Raw genomic sequence first — 24,260 nt, 5'->3', positions numbered from 1 at the left:
AATGAAAAACCTTTCCTCAAACTAGCATAAATTCTTTGTATTTTTTCTCTTCCATTTTTATTTTTAAAAGCTTGACAATTCAGTTCATCTGAAATATTTAAAGAAAAAATAATATTTCATAATTTTTCTTAGGTTTCCTCAAACAGAAAAAATAAATACAGTTGAACCATGACCTTTTTAAAGGATGCTGCTTGTAGAACAAAGAAGTTCTACAGTTTAATATTGTAACAAAAACTTATTTACTTAACAAGGTGTTCATAGTTCAGAGAGAAAGAATTTCAGTGTGATCCCTACTAATTTACAGAATGGCATAAATGGCATGAGACTATACAGAAGCTAGTCTGTAAATATCAATATATCAAAAGAGGAATTCAGGAAATGTTTGGGGGTGGTGGCAGGTAAGAAGGAAGATTTTTATTTGTAAACAGCTGGTTTTGGCTTTCTTTTCTGACAAGAGTATTAATGGTGTTTTGTCATATAAACTAAACATATATGACAAACATGAGAGAAATAAATGTCTTTTCATATGTGTCTCACACCATATTTCCAGATTATTAGTGGCATAATAGGGTTATAGTGATATAATAGGTTATAGTGATAAAATAAGGGCCCTGGTCTAAATCAATATACTTTTAAGATATCAGATACATCTGCAGATTTTTTACTTGACTGTACCAAACCCTTGCAAAGGTCCCTGATAATAAATCTTGGATTTTAAAGTACAGATGAAATTATTTCACCAAAAGCATCCAGTTTGCTGTAAAAACATTTTTTTCCCCAAGTCCACCACACCACATTCTGTGATTCTAGTTGTTATAGAGGACCTGACACCTAGAGTGGCTGGCCTCGCTTTCTCAACCCCCCCCGACATGTGTCAGCTGTAGCTCCACAGATGCAGCTATTCACACTTTAGTGGCTAAAATGTTTTTCAGTGCCACGGGACAAGGAGCATCGTGGGACAAGCACATCCAGCACTGCTATCTGTACAGCCACCAGGTGCCTTGCTATCAGTTGGAGCAACTGACTAGGTTGCAAGCTTTGCTTCTTAAAGAGGAGGGGAACAAAAAAGAAAAAAAAAGAAAAAAAAAAAAACAAAAAACAAAACAAAAAAAAAAAAAAAAAAAAAACCCCCCCAAAAAAAAACCCCCCAAAAAAACCAACCAAAAAAAAAAAAAAAACCAAACAACAGAAATATAAAGAGGAATGCACTTGCCTGCAATAAAATCTGTTAAATGAGTGGGAATACCATTCACACTGTACTTGTACTCCTATCCCTTATGGGAAGGGGTGACTCTTTTTCTCTTTTTTTTTAACTTCTTTTTCTTTTCCTATTCCTTCCTTTTCCCTTCCCTTCCCTTCCCTGAACTTCCCTTCCCTCCCTTCCCTCGTCTTTTTCTCGCTTTCTTTAGTTTTCTTCTCTTTTTTCTTTTTTTGCTTGTTCCCTGTCTTCTTTCCTCTCCTCTCCCTCCCCCGGGCTGTCCCGGAGGGACACGGCGTTCCCGCGGCCCTTGCGGGCGAGCGGGCGGTCCCCGCCGTGCGGGGGCGCCCCGCGGCCGCGGGCGTGCCGCGCCTCAGCGCACAGGCACCGCGGTGGGAGGGCCGCGCCGCGCCTCTTCCACCTGCCCGCGGCTTTAAAGTTGCAGCCGGGCGGGACGCGGGATGACTCGGGTCGCGCTGTGCCACCGCAGCTACTGGGGCGCGTCGCGGTCTCGTACACGAAGCGGGGCCGTTTTACCCCCGCGGCCGGGAGCGGGCGGGAAGGACCGGTGCGCCCGGGAGATGCCCATGCCCGCCGCCGGTCCCTCGCGCGGCGCATCCGCCGTCGCCGGCGCTGCCGCGGTTCTGCGCGCCTCCGCGCCCCGGCAGCGGCCGGGCGGGCGCGGGTAGTGCCGCCGCTGCCGCCTCGGGCCCCTGCAGCGCGAGCCATGGAGCCCGGCGCCGCGCCTGACCTCCGCGACGTCGAGCAGAAGCTGGGGCGCAAAGTGCCCGAGAGCCTGGCGCGGCCCCTGCGCGGGGAGGAGCTCCCGGCCCGCCCCGCGGCCGCGGCCTCTGGGCCCCGCCGCCGCCGCGCTGCCGCCCTGGCCCGTCTGGAGACGAAACTTCAGCTCCTGAGGCAGGAGATGGTGAGTAGCCGGGCGCTGGCCGCAGCCCTTCGGCACCGCCGCCTCACGCTCGGCAGCACCGGCGGCGGCCCGGGACGGGGACTGCGCTGCCTGCGCCCTGCCGGCCGGCCCACCGCGGGGAGGAGGTGCTGCCTGCCCCCGGAGCAGCAGCCGCCGCGCATCCATCGCCGGTGGGCCGGGCGGCAGCGAGGGCTCTGCTGCCGGCTGGGAGAGCAAGAGGCCGCTCGTCGGCGCGGCGTAGAGCGAGGCACTTGTCGGCTCTTTTCCTCGCAGCGGGGCAGTTCGTCAGGGACTCGTAGTTGGCTTCTGTTCTTGTCAGCTCGTTAGAAGTACTGAAAGCTGGAGTACCAATAAAAGAAAATATGCGCTATCCCGTTGTTGTAACTGCATTTTCTGCATTGCACCTGTTTCCTGCTCATGGCTAGCACCTAAAGAGACACAGGATATTTTCAGGCTGGAAATTTGGCCTGGAATTCAGGGACTTGATTGCTGGACTTCAGTGTAAAGAGACTTAATTAGTTCCAAACAGGCTGATGAAGAGTAATTCTTGAAAAAAACAACTATTTCTACTTTGTTTGAATAGTATATATTCTTCTGCCAGTGATCTGTGATAGGGCTGTCCTGTATCCTGTAGTTCAGATCGTCTAACTTGTTTACTAACTTAGTGCAGGTGCTTGTCCTACTTTTTATGTCACCATCTCAATAAATTTTTTTTTGCCCTAAAATGATGCCATAAAACTGGTTATTTTTCTCAAAAACAAACCAAAAGGAAACTCTTTGCAAGCAAGTGATGAAGTGATTAGTGAACACTCAGCAGATACAATCTTGACAATGCAGGTCACCTCAGATACATAAATAGCTTCCATTTTTAGTAGTGAGTGCTATGTAAAGTCCCCAAAACACACTTTATAGTAGCTCCTATCACTAAGCTTATTTGAAAATGGGATGAAATTTGTTCGGGTTGGGATGCAGATTTTTCTGGCAACATGTTGAGATAACTTTATGCAACAGTCTTGGAACTCAGCCATTTACTGCCAATAAATCAATATCATTCTGTGTGAACAAGTTCAATGCTACACCACAAGTCCCTCTACAGTGCTACATATAGGTACATAGTTGTGTGGGTTTGTAAGGGTTTTTAAATAATAAGTGTGCTGGGCAAGAAGGGGAAGAGAATGAATATTCTGAGAGTTAGTAGCCAAGATGGTAATGTTAATCTTGAGGTGTAACTTAAAAATTACACCTGCTGTTGTATGGCTTCATATTAAAGAAATCTCCACAAATCAAACTATCAGTGTTTTCTGTAAACTTCTTTTAGCCACCTTTCAGTACCTAGACTGGGCCAAACAAGAAAGCTGGGGAGAGGGACTTTTGACAATAGCATGGAGTGAACAAGATGAGGGGGAACAGCTTTGAACTGGAAGAGGGTAGATGCAGAGATGTTGGGAAGGAGTTATTTACTCAGAGGGTAGTGGGGCACTGGGATGGGGCAGTGCCCCAGAGACATTGTGGGTGCCTTTCTTCTTGTCATTTGGAAGGTGTCCCTGCCTGTGGCTGGGAGCTTGGGACTAGATGATCTTTAATGTCACTTCCAACCGAAGCTATTCTATGATTTTAAGTAACAATTACTGGGAGTTTCAGTTTTAATATTGAGTAAGACACTGTCTGCTTATGTCATGCTTTTTTTATTAATTTTAAGCTTGCATGACGGTGATACAATGACCTGCAGGTAGCTTATCATGTATGGGGTGTCAGACTGCAAAGGAAGCAAATAAGGTAGCCAGAGTTTTTGACAGAACACGACTGTTCATGTCAAGACAGCTAGGCCTGTTAAGGGAGGGGGACCTGAGTGAATTGACCATATCACCTTTTTCTTTCAAGCTGGTTTCTTCACTTAGTTTGCACTTGCAGATTTCATGTCACACTCTTCCCTTTGCCTCTTCTTCCTCCCTGCCTCCAGTTTCTCTCTTTTCTCTCCCTGCCGTAAGCAGAAACATGTTTTAGTCCCTCTCCTGCTTTTTTGTCACATCAATGATTGACTGACTTTTCTTATCTGAATTAATTTCTCATGCTGAGTAAAAGGAGTTAAGTTATAATGCTCTTACCACTTCAGGTCTGAATATGCCCATTAAACCACCAGTACAATGACTAACTGTGAAATATTGGTACCCTGTCTGTACCTTTCCCATGCTCTCAGCTGTTTTCTGTAATCCAGAGTGTGAAAGTGAATTACCTTCCTGGATTTTTTTTCTCTAGTCTCTGGCATCTTCAGGATTTTCCTCAACCCTAAGGATTTCTTCAGCTTCTTAATCTGTCACTTTCCTCTCTGCAGTTTTCTTAGCGAACATATTTTATAAGTTTAAGAACAATATCAGGTTAAAATTGTGGTTCCATTCTATGTTTCTTTCCTCTTTTTTACTGCATGTCATTTCCAAGATGGAGCTAAAACATCTATTTTCTTGTTTCACGCCTCTTTCTAATACATTATTCTTTGGCTTTGCTGCAAGGCATAGGAGGTCCTGGACATGTAGAAAAGTAGTCTATAGCTGCTGTGGTAGTAAACATGCAAAAAATGGAAACAACTAGAAAAGTAAGTGTCATATGTTCACCTTTCTTTTTCTAGTTGTACAATGATGGCAGCTTCAACATCTTACTCACTGAAATTTGGATACACCTGCCTCTGCTTTTGTTATTTGGTGATTCCAGACTTGAGGCAAATTTTTTGTAAACGTGTCAAACCCAAGGTTATTGAGGACCTTCTTTTCTAGTGGTATGTATAAAAAGACAATGTTTGGCTTAGAAATGCTGGGTTTGACTGTGAGCTGCAGTACCTGACAGATAGATGGGGTGTATGTGGCAGCTGTCTGGCTGAAGGACTTGAAGCTTTCCCTTGCTCCTTCAGATTCTTTTGCAGTTCAAAATGGTTCTTTTTACCTCAGGCCTGATTTTGTTAATGGCCACTGAAATCACATACAAATCACACAGCATATCGTTCTTGAAATAGCAATCTGCTTGGCCAGGTTTACTTCCTTTTCTTATCCTCCGTTTTCCTATGAAGGCCATGATGGAGAATACATTGGATCCTGAAAACCTTTGAGTTATATAAGGCTATAAATTAGAGAACAAGCGAGATGTAATTGCCAGCGTGAGTCAAAACACTTTGCTCTGGTCAAGCTTGGATGGAATGAATACCTCCCACTATCTGACCCTTGATTAAGTATGAAATTTGTCACTGTTAAAATCTTTCTTCCTCCGGTCTTACAGGTGGAATATTCTGTTGGGGAGTTGAACATAAACCTTTATAGCTGTAGCCTTTTTTTCTAGTGTACCATGCTCCTGAGGACACCATTCAACACATGCACCTTCACTGCAGTAAATGATTTGTGAGTGTCATTCTGCAGCCTGAAATGATACTGCTTGTACCACCTCATTTCTCCTTCACAAGTTCTGGGGTTACTCAACAGGAGATTTTCTTTAACACTGAAAGAAAGAGATTGGTTGGGTTTTTTCCCTTTTAATTCAAAAGTTTCTGAGCTCAGCTCTTTAATGCCTTTTTGCAAGCTAGAAATTTAAACACAGTGTAGCCTGCATTACCTACAAAAATTTTAAAAAATGGTCTACATAAAAATATTTAAGGCAGAAAAGATAAGCTGTGTCTTGGAAGTGAGGGGTGGATGGCAATGCTGGGACTTTTAATGACATTCCTTCCAGTGAATACTGTTAAGAATCAAATTTTGTTAGTGAGTCTGTTCATCCAAGTGGGTATACTGAGTGCACCAGTTTTTAGACTGAAGGATAAATAATCCTATTTTTAAGGAGCTGAGCGTGCTAAAGCCATTTAAGATAGAGGAATATTCTTCGTGCTAACTCGTTAGTTGAGTTTTCTTCTCCTTTGTTCTCCTAGTTCAATTTTAGTATAGCTGTTTTTTAAAGGCAATTAACATTGATCCCTGACAAAATGAAACTGGAATTAAGGCAAATGGGATAATTACAATGACAATCCTTCTTGGTGTTTTCGATAGTTTGGTTTGTCTTGTTTTCTTTTTGCTTTTTTATTGGTTTTGGGTTTTTTTTTTTTTTTTAACCATCCCTAGCACATTAATGAAGGTTGAGGTTGGAGGACAGAGCTGTTGTAACCCTATTCTACCATCTCTAAAGAGTCTGACAAACTTCATATTTTCTCAGATTTATTAGATCCACAGTTTTGGACGATCTACATTTGTTAGTTTCTTTGAAGGACTGATTTTAAAAAATCTACAACTGTGACTTGAAATATCTCTTTAACACGTGCTGTAGGTGCAGGCTGCTACATTCACTCTTTGTATGATAACATCAGTTGTCTTAATTGAAGCCAAGATCTGGCTTCAGTGTGTCTCATCAGCAATGCAAAGCTGTGTATCAGATGCTGGTTTTTGATTAGATTAATTGTAATTTTTGCTTAAAAACTTGACTGAAGATAAAATCTTAACTATAAAATTACTATGTGGGTGAGTTTGATTAACCTTTGTTTCTTAATGAGCCGTTATTCAGTGAATCCCTGAAGTGAGGCTCTTACACATAAGGAAGGCATACAGAAATAGAAATTAACTTCTTTTCCCAGGTCCTCCTGAAGTTCACTGAAAAAGGGGCTAATCCTTTATCTTGCTAGCAAGTTCTCTCCATATCCTCCAGTTTGCATGATGTAGTAGAGGAGTTTAGTTTTTACATATAGCGCAGATTGGGCAGTGGTCATAACAGGGACTCGTTGAAACGGTGTTGTAGATTAATCCTTAGGGAAAATAATCAAATCTAATAAGGAAAAAATGCAACTTAACTATAGTGCCAGTACTTTGCTGAGTTTTCCATCTTTTCAGATTATCTCTGGTAGGATGAGTTGACCAAGGTTATATAAATTAATGCATATTTAAACATATGTTTTGACTGGCAAATCTCACTCAGTGTCTGGCAGAAGGATTTGAATTGTAGAACATCTCAATGTTATACTCAGAGTTTATGTCAGAGTTTATGTTCTTACTCAGCTTTAGCTGCTGCATGGCCAAGAGTCCATGAAAGCTTGCTCGTACCTTAGCAAGCAGCATCAGTGTGAGATACTTCAGTATACATGCATCTGTCTGGTGTGAATCATCACAGCAGCATCAGGGATACTAAAGTCAAGAGTTCCAGTTAGACTGCCCATGTACTGTGAGACTTTTGCCAGCTTTTTTTTCAGAGAATATGTATTATAATTTCATTATTCCTTCCTGATTACTTTTTCAAGAGTAAAAGAACCACTGAAGTTGATCTTTGAAGTCTGATTCCTGACCATTTGTAATGAAACTACGAGAATACTAAACCATTTCTGCACAGAGTTGTACAGTTTATAACAACTTTTTACAAATAGATTATAACCTTTCTGATGCATCATAATAGCATGGCTTTCATAGAATAGCCTGGGGTGGAAGGGCTGTTTCATAAGGGGACTTCAGAAGACCATCTGGTTTCACGTTTAGAAGGAAAGGGAGTCTAGGTGACATTGTCAGTCACCCCGTCCATCTTGCAAACCTCAGCTGTGTAACTGGGGAGGTTGATTGCCTTCAATCATTCTCATGATTGATTGCCTTTCACTGAAAAAAGTTGAGCTCATATTAAGATGAAACTTCTCCTGGTCCTCTTTGTATCAGCCCAAATTACTTCAATGCTATGAGGATATGCTCCTATCCCCAAGACTACTCTAGGGAGAAAAGACATACCTCCTTAAGTCTTTTATCCTATGGCAGATTTTTCAGCCCTTTGATCATCATAATTTTGTGTGGATGCTTTCTTTTATGTCGTTACTTATGGCAACAACAAATTAAAATTACCTTCTGTGTATGAGCAGGAAAAACTTGAAATGCACAATACCAAATATATATATTAAGCAGAGGTGATCGCCAGCAAGTGCATTTCTACTCTTCAATACTTCCTTTTTCCTAACAGTAAATAGTAAAAGAAAAATAATGGATTTTCAACTCATGTTTCAAAGGCTACTAGATTATTTGTCTGTTCTCTACCCTCAAGGTTAAAACCTAGTAAGCCTTCCACAGTGGATATGTTTATTTTCCATGTGTTTCATTTCTGTCCATGTCCTTGAAGGGAGGCTTGTTCCTGGAATCTGAAGCAAATGAAGTTACAGGAGTGAAAAGAAAGAGGATCTGAGCTGTTGAAAAGCAATTGGAATTCAATTAAATTGAGTGCAATTTCAATGATGGATTTCACCTGCATTTATAAACATGGAAATTATGCTTACTATATGTAAGCAGTTCCAAAAGATGGTTCTCAGTTTACTGTTTGTAAAGATGAAGAGCTCTGATCATAAAACTACAAGACAATCTCATCATAAAAGGCAAACTTTTTTGTTGTGAAGACAGACTCATAGCCTTTGCTATCCAGCCTTACTCCCATAAATGTGTCCCATAAATTATAAGCTTTTTCCTGTGGTGGAAATGTTTGTGGTAAGTAACTGGAAGCAGCTCTAATCTGGAGGGTGACCAAAATGAGTGACCAAAACACATCCAGAGGATCCATAAGCCATCTTGTACTAAATCTTTGAAATATATAAACAACATAGTTCAACATTTCAAGCTTTTTCAAATCTAGAAGGATATTGGGATGGTAATTTATTTCACTGGTCACTTGTTCTCTGTTTCAGTGCTGAGTCCCTCTGGTGCCTGCCTGCAGATAAAATGTGTCTGAGAATCCCCCTCTTTGATGTAGCTCTCAAGCAGGTTTCTCTTCTTCCATAGAAATAGATAGGAAGGACCCTGGAGAATATATATGTCAGGTACATAAGTATATAAAGTCAGCTACTCCATTTTGTCAGGATATGCAAACTCACTTATAGCTTCCATAAACATAGAAAAGAGCATACTGGCACACCAATGCAACCCTGGCCTCAGCAATCCAGTCCTTGTCTATCCCGACCAGCCTAGCCATTCTTAACACTTACAGTTTGTCAAGAGAATGGTATGGCACCAGTTCTTAATTAACTGCAAACACGAACTAGCTAATCTGCCAGAGAAGTTGTCTGAATGTTTCATTTGCCATGCTGTACAATAAACTCCTCTCAATGCTATATGGCCCTGGTGGGTGCAGTGCCAGGTGAAGTGAAAGCATTTAGTGACTTTAAAGCAATGGTAAATTGGTATTTAACTACTGGGGGTTTCAGATTCTATAAACATTTCGCTGGCATAATTTGTGATTTTGTTTGCTGCTGTTAGATATCAGCTGCATTCAGTACTCAAGTGCTTCCAGAAGAAGAGCCATTTTGCTGCATTCTGGTTTAGCTATGAACCCTGTCTCTTTATAGGTACAGAAGGAAACACAGCTAAGAACTATAATGCAACAATTGTTTCCAAGCTCATTCATTTTTATCCCAAGGTAGAAAAAAGTAGAATAGTTTGGATGCTTTGTATTTTTCTTTTTTTTTTTTTTTTTTGTCTTCCTACAGGATTTCCATTGGTTTAAAGAAGTGTTGTATTTGAGATAGTTGCACTGCTCTTGTTAGCTCAGACAGATGCTTATGAGCTACAGCAAATATTGGACATTACTTTCTTAACATTCAGTTTAAAAGACTTTTTAATTTAAAAACATCAGACTCAGACCTTGATCCTTCCAATAATTGTAAATTACTAGAAAAAAACAGTCCCGACACTAAGGACTTCCTTTCTGTGGAAGGAGGAATAGGTTCTTTATTGTTTAGCCACCTCTTTGGAAAACCAGTGAAAATTATGTAGACAGGTCCCTACTCAGCCCTGGTAAGGCCATATCTGGTGTGCTGTGTGGGGATCCATTTTGGGCTTTCCAGTTTAAGACAGAGAACTGGTCCAGCAGAGGGTTATAAAGGTGGGTAGGGGTCTGGAGCATCACCTCTCATATGAGGAAAGCTTGAAGAAACTGGGCCAGTTTAGCCTGGAGAAGAGATAACTGAACAGGGATCTTACCAATATGTACAAGTATCTTAAAAGTCGCTGTCAAGAAGATGGGACCAGACTCTCTTCAGTGGTGCCCAGTGACAGGGCAAGGAACAATGAGCACAAAGTGAAATACAGGAGGTTCCATCCAAATATAAGGAAAAGCATTTTTACTTTGAGGGCAACTTGGCACTGGAACAGTCTACCCAGAGAGGTTGTAGAATCTGCCTCTCTTGAAATTTTTAAAACCTGCCTGGACTGGACCCTGTTGAACTTGCCTTAGCAGTGATGTGGCATTAGATCAGAGGTTCTTTCCAACTTCAACTCTCCCGTAATTCTCTGATTCTGAATATCTAGTGTTCTTCCTGGAGTGAGATTAATATGAACCTTTATAAGTGTGCCTGGAGAAGACCCGTTCCAGCCACATTGAAAGGCCTGAAGAGCCTTTAGAGTTTGACAGCTAATACAAACCATTTTCTTTGTTAAACAAAGGCAAATGGTGCCCGTTTAGCACAAAGTGCCTAATAATAAAATAGTGGCAATGTAGGGGGTTTAAGTTGGATTTTGGTGTTGAAGAATGCTTTTCATGGGCACGAAGGTTTTCTGACTAATGGGATTTAGATGGGCCTGAACAAAAATATGACAACTTGGAGAAGTCATTCAAGGAGTCATCGTAAACTTTAGGCTATTCTTCTAGTCTTCTTGAAACTATACAGCTATGAGACGAGCAGATGTGAAGGCAGAATAATTTTTACAGGACTTTTCCTGTTCTCTGACTTCAACTACATTTTTGCCTTAACAGGGCTATTTCAGCCACTGTGACTGTTAATGGCTTGTCCACATGTCTTGGCAGAATTGTGCAGTGTACTGAAATATTTTTATTTCAAGTGGTGTTATGTGGCAGGGTTCTAGTGTTACAGGGTTGTTGGAGAAAACTGTAAATCCTGCTGCATCAGAGAGAGGAGAAAGCCTCTGCAAGAGAAGAGTGTTACTACTAGCAAATCAAAGTAATAGTGATGTTCTTCAAAGGCCTGTGGAATTTACTTCCTCCTTTGTTACCACCTGCCACTGGTTGCTGTGACTGAGACAGGGAAATGGAGGCAGGTTGATGTTTTCCCCGTAGCCAGATGAGGTAGCCATCTGTGATGATAACTTCATAAAGCTGCTTAGGCATTCACCAGTGCAGAGCATCAGTCCACCCATTTCAGACAAGAAAGAAAGTGCAACCAAAGCAAAACTATGATATTTAATATTTTGTAATTTCTTTCCTTCATTTTTATTAATTTGTACTCTGTGAAATTTAATAACAAAGTTACTTCATAAGATTGCCGCCTCTTTTCAAATACAACCAAACTTTTCTAGTCCAAATCTGCTGTGTTTTCCTTGACTAGTTCTCTCTTTTCCCAGGTCACCTTTGGTTATTCAGAAAGGCCATATTTGTCTTTTCCTAGGCATGTTTTGCAAGTCTTGCACCTTATTTTTCTTCCCCAACTAGCTTAGTAGCCAGTACTCCCTGTAGAAGAGAAATGTAAGAAATGAGAAATGTAAGCAATTACCCTGATTCCTTCTAAAGCTACTCATCCATCTGATAACTGCATTGACAGATATGATTAATATTCTTTGCTGAACTAGAATCACATCATAATGCCCCAGTGCTCTTCTATGTAGAAATCTTCGCAAGAACAGGTTTCAGTGTAGAGTATATAAAAGTATATGGCATGAGCTAGAGTTGTTTAGGAGAAGCTGAGGACTGCACTACGTGGTGTGGATAATATTTATTAATCAGAGAAGGGATCAAATAATGTGGAAAGAAAATGTTGCCTACCGTGCCTGGTCTTGCCTTGTAGTTAATAGTTGATGACTGGTTACTCTTACTACCTTCTGACATCCTTGCCTGGAAGCATAAGATGTGTGTTTGTTTAATTGTTAATATTCATTGATAATCACACCTTGTGACCTCTGGAATGAATTGTTGTGGTGTGTTCTGTGGGAAACAAAGGGATCTGTGGGTTTTTGAGCCAAAAGGGCTGAAAAGTTGCAGCTGGTGTAGTTCTCAAAAACCTGCTCGATTATTGTACTGGCCAATTTCAGTGTTTCAGCTTGCAAGAAATGGTTGTAGCCTGTTTGCTCCTTGATTTTTTTTTAGATCCCAGATGCAGGTTAGCTGCTAGCTGTTTGGTACCATCTTAGTGGATGAAAAAGAACTAAATCACTTACTTTTTTCTAGATACCTGGAGGTTTAAAAGGGTGTTTTTGTTTGAAGGACTCAAAATTGGCAATATAATGTCATCTAAAGACCTCAAACTTGCTAGTGCTTTCAGAGACATGTAAAGACTGTGTAGGGACCCTGAGGTGATTTGGATGAGGAAAAATTAAGCTGAATTTGAAAGACATGACAAGTAGGTCACAAAGTGAACATTAGGGAAACAAAACAAAGCCCCTTATATTTTAAGATAGTGACTCCTTTATATTCAAAAATTTAGCATGGAAACACAATGCTCATATTGTTTTAATAGTGGAAAAATCCCAGTTATCAGCAAATCAGTTTCTAGGACTACTAAAGCGTTTTTAGGAGCATATGTGATAATTTATAATACCAAGGCTGTCTCGAAGTTTTTATTCTTATGCAAATAAACCTTGAGTAAATAGGACTGCAGATTGCCTTTACTAGAGATTTGATTGTTAGATTAAAAATATGCTTTCAATAGATACAGACATCTCCTGAACACAGAATTGCTTCAAACAGAGTTTCATTTTGACGTCTAGGGAGATTCAGGCAAAGATTTTTTTTTTTTAATTGTATGTGTCTTTCCAGTGGTATTGTGAAAACAGACTTGAATTTCAATAGATTTCAGATTTCTCCCCAATATTACCATTGTTGTGTCTCAGTTGCAATTCAATGAAAAGAGTTGAGTGTTTTGATGAATTTTTTTATAGGTTTGTTTTGGGTTTTTTTTTTTTTTTTACATTTTAAAATGTTTTCAAACTTTGCAGTTATCTCTATAAAGGCAGTATTTTCAAACTTTGCATATATCTGTAAGCAAACCCTATTATCTTGTTTTATTTTAGTTGTATGCTTTTGAGTATATTTCCACAGGCCAATATTGAAAGTAATTAATTTTGAAGGGATGAACAGGTATGGAGTGGTTATTATATTTTTCCTTTTTTTTGCATTGTGTTTTTAAGAGTTTTGGTCAGGACAGACATAAATAAGGCAGAGAGTGAAATCCAATAAACAAAAAAAGAAGTTATGTCTGTTCTTTAGCCCCAGTGCTGTCTCATGCTGGGCAGGAGACACATGCAGTCCTGCATTGTGGCTGGTGTCCAGAACACTTTATAATGATGCTGTGATCGTCCATCTGCTGTAACACTTTCTGACACCCACAGCCAAATGTTACAGCTTCATATTGACCTGAATGTTTGCAGTGGAGTTATTTAGTCTGTCAACAAATGTGGGTCCATATTATGGATTGTTCTGGACATGTTCACCTTTGTCATAGTAGATACATTTCTAAGGTCAGATGATGCTTTTTTTGACAGTAGTTTGAGATATTTGGAAGCATTCAGTAAAACCTTCCAGCAGCACTAGAAGTTTTTCCTCTTCACAAATCCCTGAATTTTCTCACTGCTTTCTTTCATGTGAATTCAAGTAAACTTTAAAAGAGTCAGGATTCTCCTTTTATATTTTTTATCCATCTGTGATGGGATGTTTCTCTCTTTGAATTTTGCGCTATTTCCATTTATTTAAAGAGCTTATTAACATTTATTTTATTTGGACAGGAGGTGAGGAAATATGAACCTAAGTAATTAACTTTTTTTTCTTTCTACTTGCTCTCAGTTTTATGTCATGTTTCCTTTTGACAGGCATTGTCATATCTACTTAGGAGATATTTAAATAACTTCGTCTTTTTCACAGCAAAATTAGGAGATGGCCAAAAAACTAAAGCAAACAAATAAAAATATACTTTCCCCCCTATGATTTTTTTAATTACACTTAGGCATACAAGAGACCTCAAAAACTATAATGTTAAAAGAAAAAATATATCCTACTGATCAAATCATTGGTATGTTACTGTTAAAGGTATTAATGCACTTGGCAGGCTGCCCACACATACTCCCCAGACAAGGACTGTGCATATTTCAAGGCAGTGAAAAAAGGCCTTGAGATTCACTTTTTCTATTTTTTCAGAGATAATATGACTAAACAATTGCACAGCTTGGTGGTATGTATTTCCCTGTTGAGTATAAGGGAAACAATTATTATGCATAAAATTAAAATATTAAAATAGAGAAATGTAAATCGCCAATACTGTAATTTCCTATATCAGATGATGACCATGTTAGCATAATATTTTGTTCATATATTTGCAAGATACGTCCTTGAAACCTGCTCATTGAGTTATTTACTCTCATTGCCTACTGAACTAACTTGCTGTCTCATGAAGTTGCTGTGCTTCCTAATTTTTCTGGTGTATTCTCCTACATTATTCCGGTGGTGGCTCAGACCTGACCTGCCCACTTCCTTGCTTTAGCTAATGGATTGGTAAGCTCTCTTTACAGTAAAATCCTTTTGTGGCTGATGTGGAATCACATGGTCTTTCTCCTTCCTAATTAAAAGTCACCCTGCTCAGAGCTGTGTTTTGTGGCTGCCAAATTTTACAGACAGACTTGTGGAAATACTTATTGTGAGGACTTGGTGAAGGATTGCAGTGGAAATGCAGGAGCTTGAAGCAGGACAATGGCTAGGCTAGAGCCTCTGTTTAAAGTACCTAAGGGTGCAGACAGACACTGAAAACTCAATGACTATTCACTTTATGAGCAGCTGGGAGTTCAACAATTGTAATGAATTCTACCTAAAAAATCTGATATGAAGGTTTTAACAAATTTGGAATCTTCACTAGATACAAGATTATAAACAATCTCTTGCAAAATAAGTCAAAAATTAAGTGATCAAAACTTCTGTGGTCTGCCACAATATTTTTATTGCGACTCATTTATGGAAGTACAGCTGAGAAAGGTCAGTGTTAAATTACTCACTTTGCAGAAAGAAGGTAGATCAGTGAACCATAACTACAAATCAACAATGGATCACAAAAATTTAGCTTTTGTATATATATGTATCTTTTATATGTACTCCCTCATTATCTGAAGTTTACCACAAGCCTAAAAATCAGAAGAAAATTAATGAGAAAATGGTACAGCAAGACATTATAACACAAGTCTATGCTAAAAGAAACAAGATGCAGAAAAAGCTGTTGATCTACATTTTTCACTGTTGACTGAAATTAGTTTGCTCAGTGTGAGGTAAATCACAGAGACAGAAGGCATAATGATGAACATTGCATCACCTACCTTGTCTCCACCAGACTCATCCTCTTCCAGGCTTTGGTCCACATCTCCATTGTTTTGAGAGAACTTTTATAGAGTTTCAGTCGGGTTGGTTGGGTTAGCTTGAATTATTCTGGTGTCTGAATTTACCGCAGTAAGTTGGCTTTGCTGTGGAGTGCATGTGGCGCATTCCCGCAATCAGTTACTGTTTCTCCATACAGATGCCTTCCAGTTAATGACAGTAAACTTGTCTTCTTGCTCTCTGTCATGAAAACTCCCTTCATTTTTAACAGGAGATACTGAACATTCAAATTCAGAAGTTCAAATTCAAAAGTCAGCCTAGGTATTCTAATTTTTTTCACCTTGATCCTGAAATACCATTGTCTAAAGCAGCATAATTATATAAAGAAACCAATGCAAACACCTTGAATCAGTGGGACAATTTAGAAGCAGGCAAAAAATTTAAAGACATGCACATGCATATATTTTAATTTAAGTAGCTCCTGCACAGCTTGTTAATCATTCTGTGTGTTAAAGGAGCAGACATTATTTGTTATTTGTGATTTGATTTTATTTTAGACATGTTAAATGGGAAAAAAGAGCATCTCTTTTACTCACTCATGTTGAGAAGCTGTTGTAGTATCACTTTCAGTTTGCTCACCTTCAAATGGCATGCTTCACACTTTGAGGTGGTGGCTTATGAACAAATCCTGTGCATGTCTCCAGACTTATCCATGTTATAAACCTGTTAACTTAGTGACTCCAGTTAAATAACACTTAAATTCACATATTTTGAATTTTGGATTTTGAATAAGTTGCTAATGGTATTTTAGCTTGTTATGGTCTCACAGAATTAGTCAATGAGGTTTTATTGACCCATTTTTTTATCCTTATATATTTTCTAACTATATTTGTATTGTGAAAAGACTTGAGTAATTGCCAACCACTGTTTTATTTTCCTCACCTTCATCTTTTGCCTCTTAAAATAATTCCTTAGTTACTTTAAAACTTGTTATTCAGCAGTAGTAAAAGTAATGCCAGGAGAAAATGGAATAAGGTTAGCTTTTTTTCAGAAGAGACATCTCAGAATGCAAAACAAATTATTATTTGGACATTGATTGTTAGGGTTTTTTTGATGGCATCTGGAATTAATTGATAGAATTTACTATTTTATGAAAAGCTGTGGTAATCTCCCTTTTAAAACTTAAAGGGGAGGTAGGCATAGATGGCAGGCTCTTCATCCTGAATGATAAGGGACATAGAAGAAATTGAACAGGAAAGCAGAAAGCTATCTCTGACACATCCTAGGAAATTGAAACAATACTAGCATTAATACTACTGAACCATAGTGGTTATGCACACATATTTAGTATGGAAAAGTTCTACTGGTTTGAAATTCTGTTTATAAAAAGTGTGATAGGGATGGGTGTGGTAGCGTTTAGCAACAGATGGAATTGGCTGCAGTTAGTTTCATTTAACCCTCCCCATGTTTGTTATTTCTGGAAGACTTCCCAGGCCTGAAGGTCTGAGGGACTTTTCCAGGAGTACTGTACTTTGCTACTGTTTCCATCCACTTCCACTTATCCTGGAATTGTGTCCAAACTCAATATGTTTTAGAAACAGATTAGAGCTGCTAACCCTAGATTCATTTTCAGATTATGTGCAGAACGGAGCTTCTGATCTGAGTGATTTAAATACCTCCCTGAATCCATTAAGTTGTAGGTATAAGATGTTGTTGATTGTGACGACTTACTTCACTGTGTTCTGGCTAAAAGACTTAGCCTGAAAAAGAAAAACTTTATTATTTATGTTTCCTCACTTCTTTTCCTTTTACTATTAGACTCTTTACAGCACAGAACATGAAAGTGTTGAGAAGAAATGAAACTGAAATAATTTAAATAAACTTAGGGATATCTTTTCCTCACACCACATTTTATGGTTGCCATTAGTATCCTTGCAGAGCTCCCGTAATTAGAAGAAGCAGCATGTGAACCCAGCAATTTAAAAGAAAGTAATTTGCAAGAAGAATCTAGCATTTCAAACAGCTTTCGCAGCTTAGAATGGTATATTTAACTTTCATTTTAGTTTTGCCATTTCTGGAAGGAAAGGTGACCCACTGTGTTTGGAACTGACTGGAAGCTATTTCTGCAGAACATGCAGCAGCAAAATGCAAGGCTGTTTTGCCCAAATTGTGACTACATATGTGACTTTGATCCAAAAGCCAAATGATCAATGTGCTATTCTGGGTGACTGCCAGGAAGCAATAATTGTCTTTGTTAGCAGTCCTGGTCATTAAGAGTTTTATTCTAAAAGCAATAATCTAGTCAATCTTTCTCAAAATCACTGAATTATAATAAAAAATAGCATGAATATTTGTGTGTCTCTCTGCATATATACGTACACAAAAGCCCTTATGTTTGTATATATATATATATATATATATATATATATATATATATAAATTTTCTTGAATAAATTATGAGAGGGAGACACAGACAGATGTTTAGTCCAGCTATTCCTTCCAGATTAAAGTTCTGTTTTTTTCTGAATGCTAATCTGTGCACTTACACCAACCAGAATGTGTTACTTGAAAGATGCTGTCATTTTAATTTCATTATTTTCCAGTGGTCAGCACTATTGCTGAAATATATGCAGCAAGACTAAGCAAAATATATAAAAGTTAACCTGTAACAGGAAAATAGTTTTTACTCTCTTGTAGTTTTCTTTATACACTGTAAGTTTTTGCTGAGAACTGATCCATAATAACACACACCTTCCCTATGGTGGTCATGTGCTCTAGCTTTAACTTTAGGGACAGCTATAAAAACTGTTCTAAAAAGCCTGTATTAGCTATGATACGCTGTTTAGATTGTTCCTGAAATGCACCTGTTACTGTGTATAACAAATGCAGCTGTCAAGCATGGTGAGATTTTATTGTGTTTAGTCCTATTAGCTGAACCATCTTGGACTGACTTGTTTACTCCAAAAACACTCCAAAGCTTGTATACTCCAACAACTTCCAAGATAAATGGGTTGCAGCTACATAAGTGAGTAAAAGCTCATGTGATTATGTCTGTGCTATAGTACATAAGGGGCAAAAAATATCATTTTGACATTTGTGTGTTATTAAACAGGTGATGAAGTAAACCATATTAAAGAAAGATGACACTTGTTAAACTACTTTTTAGTATTTGCTTTAGGAAAACACACTCTTGATATGGGAGATTTGGAATGACATGTTAGTAGGAGGAGAAGGATTCTAGTACTCAGGAATGCAAAGAATTCCTTCCAGTAAGGCTATTCCACAAAAATCCTGAAGCTGTTGCTGTATTTAGAGAAAAAAATTATTTCCTGTGAACTGAATCTGAGATATATGAGATGTCTACTTTATCTAAAAGGAACTGCTTCATTTGAGTCATGTTGGTGCTGGTTCTGTTAAGCATTTCCTTAATCAGCCTTTTGAGAAACTTGTTTCTGAGCATGTTTGTATTCAGCAAGTTGCTGAAGTCTGTAGTTGCATTTGAGAAGTTGGCTAATTTACTGCTTTTGTGACAGCCTAGTTGCCGAGCAATAGTTTATAATGATTTATTGGTTAGAGTAGAGGAATTGGCTTGGGCAGGAGAACTACAAAATGGTCAATCCATTTTCATAACCTCACTTCTGAAACGATGATAGATGGACAATATTGTTGAAACTATGAATGGTATGTAGAGCTTTTTTACACAGTATCATGTTAGCTGTGTTAAATCTTGTGATACTGGATTGAGAATAATTCAGAAGTCATTCTGGGGACTGGGGAAGGAAACTGGGAATACATATGATGGTTACACAGGCAGTCTGTTACTGGCAAAACTTGAAATGACTTTGCATTGTTTTGTCCCTGACCAGTAACTAAGCATGCACTAGCTGCTCACTCACACTCCCCTCGTCTTCATATGGGATCAAGGGAGAGAATTGGAAGAACAAAAGTGAGAAAAACTTAGACTGTAACAAAGACAGTTTAAAAATCAAGGAAATAAATGAACAAGTGATGCAAAGTCAGTGACACATCATCTCCCACTAGTAGACCAAGCCAGCCCCCAGGCAACAGTTGTATAGAAAAGTTTAAATGCACAATGCACAGGTTTTATTGCTGGGCACAAAATTCTATGACAAGAAATAACCATTTGATGGATTCTGATCAACTGTCCAATCTCTGTCCACTCCACACATCTTTCTCAGTCCTAGTCAACCTGCTGAGGGTGCAGAGTGATAAACAGAAAAGGCCTTGATTGCACTCCCTGCTCAGCAAGAGCTGGAACACTGGAATGCTACTGACATGGTTTGTTCACAGATACAGAGAGCAAAACCATGGCAGCTGCTAGGAAGAGTCCTAGCTGGATCCACTACAATCTTCTTCAGTATCTAAGAGAATAAAAATACATTAAAATAATTTTTGAACCACTGTACCGGGTCAGGGAAATTTGGGATACTGAGAAAATGGCATTTGAGTATGGAAAGGATCATGTTCACATTAAAGTTGGCTAAACAAGATACAGTCTTTGCTTCCTGAAAATACTCATTCTGTTCCAGTCGATTGTGTATGAACAATACAGGTGCAATTTTTCTTTACAATTGTGGACTTGGAGAATTGTATAAAATATCTGTTGTGTGATTTAATAGATCTTATTTGTTTTTACTTTATTTTTCAGTTGAGTGAAGACTTTCAAATTTTCAATATGGCACATAAGACAAGGTCACAGATGATTTTCTCCGGTATCTGTGATGTTTCAGATGAGGAGAAGGAAGCAATGAATATAAGCCTTAAGTCTCACCTTTATTTGTCAGCTGAAGTGGCTTAAAAAATGGTTTATATAATTTGCCTGTTAAGGAAAACATTAGGATGGTTAACTCAAATATATCTGTGAAATGCAGCACTGTAATATACCACTTTGCATTACTATTAACACTTCTGTGTGTTTGCATCAACCACCATCACTAAGTCAGAAAGTAGGAGTTTGTTCCTAATGTCCACTTTTTATTTAGTTAGCTGTGGCAAATGCTTGCTCCATGCCTGTAATATGTGGTTAACTCTGAACTTCATCACCTTCATCTAATATGGGTTTCAATAACTGAAAGGTACCGTTTCAATAAGTTAAATATTTCAACTCTCAGACATTTGTATAGCAGATTTTAGTGTCCACTCCGGAGTAGTGTGAGTAAAAGTTAAATATCCACAACCTTTTTTCCAAATTTTGCACATCTGAAAATTTTAGGTTTCCCAAGTAACCATAGTAAGGATAACTTGGGGTGAATGCCTAGACATCTTTAGCTGTAAGTATCTTAGATTAATGGTAAATAGAAATGACTTTGTGTCTTGCTTCTCTCATTAGTGAAAGGCTATCCCCAGGAGTTGTCATAGCAGCTGTGTTTCTCATCTAAACAGCATTGTACTAATGTGCATCCAAGTTTTCCATTGACTATCAGTCCAGTTAATGGAGTGCTTAGGGAGGCTGACCATGTTCCCACTTAACCTGAACTGAAAGTATTAGCATAGGTATACTTTTGGGGCTTTTTGTTTATTTGCTTGTGGGTTATTTTACTAGTTACTGAAATATATTTGTCCTAGATAGGAAAGTTGGACTTTTTTTGTGTTTTATTTTAGCCCATTCAAGCCTGCTCTTCGGCTTGATTATGAAAAAAGTAATTTTTTAATTACTTTTGCCTTATAGGTTAATCTCCGAGCCACTGATGTGAAGCTTATGCGCCAGCTCCTACTCATCAATGAAAGTATTGAATCCATCAAGTGGATGATTGAAGAGAAAGCCATTGCCAGCAGAGGCAGCAGTTTGAGTGGAAGCCTGTGCAGCTTGCTAGAAAGTCAGGAGACATCCCTTCACGGCAGCTGTAACAGTTTACAAGACTGTAGTGATGGACTGGATGGAATATCAGTGGGGAGTTATTTGGACACCTTAGTAGATGATGTCCCTGGTCACCAAACCCCTTCAGATCTGGACAAATTCAGTGATTCTTCTGTCACGGAGGACTCACAGTCTCTGCATAAGCATCCCAAAATTGATTCCGATGAGTACTACTGCTTTGGTTAATAAGAACAAGTTCCAGTGGGACACAAATGCACTTGTACTTATCCTTTTTCTTTGCTGCTATTTCACGTGCAAAACCCCTAAATTCCTCTTGGAAGAAGAATATAATATGATACTTCAATTCTATTGCGTAACTTTTCTATTGCTTCTAATCCATTTTCTCCTTGATGGGTGGGGCTTGTCTCATCCTCCTCTTCCTCACATTTTCATAATTTATTGTCACAATTCTTTTTGTTTTAATTTTTTACAATGCTGTATTTACAAGCCTGTAAAAGTGGTAAAGGAGAAAGCTTTATCTTTAAAATTAAACATCAGAGAGTTAGTAACAATTTTGTATTTGTTGTTAATAAAACATCTTCTGATAAATATATGTTGTCATAAATTTTCTTGACTACCACATCTGGCCTTTCCAAAAACACTGTTTTTATTGAGCCTTAAATCTGAATCTTGAAAATACCTCCACAAAGTAATTTTCCTTTTCTAAGCAGTGAAATTTGATTCTGTAAAGCTGTCTACATTTGAAATACAAAGTATTCTAAACTTTTCTGTGTGGGTTTCTTTCATTTTGCAATGTTCTCTTGTCTCTTGCCTAATTTTAATGTTAAATTCTGATTCTAAATTGTTTTGATTTTTTTTTTAAATTCAGCAGTTTACCCTGCTGTCTTTTCTTTTCCAGTTTTACAAGTAAGAGTTTGCCTTAACTTTTTTGTGCCTACCAGTGCAGTTGAGAGCTGCAGATAATCAGTTGTATTGGAAGTAGCTGAGAAGTAAAACAGTAACTGTTTCATGTAGAGCGTCTGTTTTTGGGACTGCCCTGGTCCCTGCTTTTGTAAAGATTAGGAGGTAGATTTTTCTTTGAAGTGTTTCAGAATCATAAGAAGCCCCCCAAGATTTTATCCTTCTACGGCGAGAAGAAAATTATAGCAAAATAACTGAAATTGAACAGGACACTAACAGATGATGAATCTATGTTTCCAGCATACAAACAGCGAAAAAGGTATTGATATTTGCACATCATTTAAAAGTGTTCTGTTTCACCAAGTTTGACTGTATTCCTATTGCCAGTGAAGGTGTGAAATTCCCTCATTAAAGTAATGTTTACTAAGTGTAAGGCAGGCTCCCATTTAAAAACTATTGTATATGTTCTGAAGGAATACAAGTGCATGCAGCATTTGATGTATGTGGATTTCGTTCATTCTGAGGTACTCCAATAAGGTTCTGTTCATCCAAGCCATGCTTCCAGGGATCCATCTTGAGCAGGATCGAGCATAAAGAAAAGGTAAAAAAATCAAGAAATTGAGAGTGGTAATTTGTGCTCTGTGACCAATTCCATCACTTCTCAGTACAGAAGATGTCTGTGTCTCTCAGAATTAAAAAACAAGATGTAGATTTTTCTTTGGTCATCATGATAAAGAGCTTGGCAAAAAATTCTTCCCAGGATGACGTTAAGTAGAATATTGACTGTGAATTCAAAATAGATTGTATTATTTTCAGTTATTTTAATTTAGGGAACAGAACTAAACAGAACTCTCTGATATAAAACTGTGACTCTCTTGAAAGTTTTTCTACCTTTATTGCTTGGCATGGAAGTTGAACATCAGGAAATATACACTCTCTAAATGAAATGTGAATGTGCAGTATACAGTCTTTCCTTCTCCAACTGAGATTTTGGGCAGTAGGCCAACAAGTACATAAAATTTTTTCACTATGAGGAAAAATCAAACAATATTCTTAATGTAGCTTCTCAAATATCAAACTATGCTGAAATTACTTAAAGGAAAATACAGGCTGTATCTGTCACCTACTCACTCCCAACTGTAGCACTGGATAAAGAGTAATTTAATCAGTGATAGATTTATCACATTATGATTTAAAAGTCCATTTAAATGGGAATCCAAGATAGGGAAACAAAAACCCTACTAGTAGAAGCAGTAAAGCAAGAGCTGTACGTGATTAGAAGCTTTTATTTCTCTCTATCTCTTGACAGGAAGTGGGGAAAGAGTACAGGTGCTAAAACAAAGATGTCAGAAGACTGCTAGAAGAGAACAAGTGTTTCAGGTGTTGTGTTTCTGATATCCAAGAACATGAACACTTTGGTTTTGATATTTGAAACATAAAAGCTTCAAAGATTTAGAGGAACTTTTATTTTTTATTTGGAATTGACAGGGTTTTGTAGTCAAAAGATAATGATGTACTCTTGACTTGCCACGTGAAGACAGACCATGGAATTTGAACATCTAAAATTAATCAAATGACTTTGAAGTGAACTATAACTTGACTGTTTAGACAATGGAAAATCCAATGTTCATTAAGCAACTGTTCCTACTGACTTGTTAACTTAGTTTTTAAACAGTTTACATTTTTTTCCCCAGATCCTTTATATTTGGCTGACCTTGGTCTTGCAAAATGCTTGTGTGGCATCTGGGAATCTGGGCACCCTCTTCCAGCAGGGACTTCCTTTGAACTTCTAATCTATTTACAGAACTAAAAAAATAAAATTATGAGTAGAATAGGGAAAAGTATCTGAAAGCAAAAGCTATGTCTGTTTCAAATGGATAAAAACAATAGAATTTTTTAAAAATGCCCAGATAAATGCTAAATTTTATTTATTTATTCTGTGTCATTTTTTATCACCTTAGCTCTTTTGAGACTTAGCTTGCTTTCAGGACTGACAAAGAGTTTCAAGACACTCTGTAAAATCACAGGTGATGAGCAACACCCAGTTCACTCCTGTTTCTATACCTCTGACTGAAGTTTTGTCTTTGAAGGACATTCTGCTGTGTAAGCTGTGTAATTCA

General features: G+C 38.3%; 1 protein-coding gene across 1 annotated transcript; it reads left to right on the top strand.

The window, feature by feature from the left end:
* Positions 1 to 1,925: 1,925 nt before the first annotated feature.
* Positions 1,926 to 22,002, top strand: LURAP1L (leucine rich adaptor protein 1 like). The gene is made up of 2 exons (XM_059874195.1): positions 1,926 to 2,123; positions 21,091 to 22,002. The coding sequence occupies exons 1-2, from the start codon at positions 1,926 to 1,928 to the stop codon at positions 21,463 to 21,465; spliced, it is 573 nt and encodes a 190-aa protein (XP_059730178.1). The 3' UTR covers positions 21,466 to 22,002.
* The last annotated feature ends 2,258 nt before the right edge of the window (positions 22,003 to 24,260 follow it).

The sequence above is a fragment of the Haemorhous mexicanus genome, chromosome Z, assembly GCF_027477595.1.
Source record: "Haemorhous mexicanus isolate bHaeMex1 chromosome Z, bHaeMex1.pri, whole genome shotgun sequence".
Lineage (NCBI taxonomy): Eukaryota > Metazoa > Chordata > Aves > Passeriformes > Fringillidae > Haemorhous > Haemorhous mexicanus.
The sequence above is the reverse complement of the archived record's forward strand: the minus strand, read 5'-3'. Positions and strand labels throughout refer to the sequence as shown.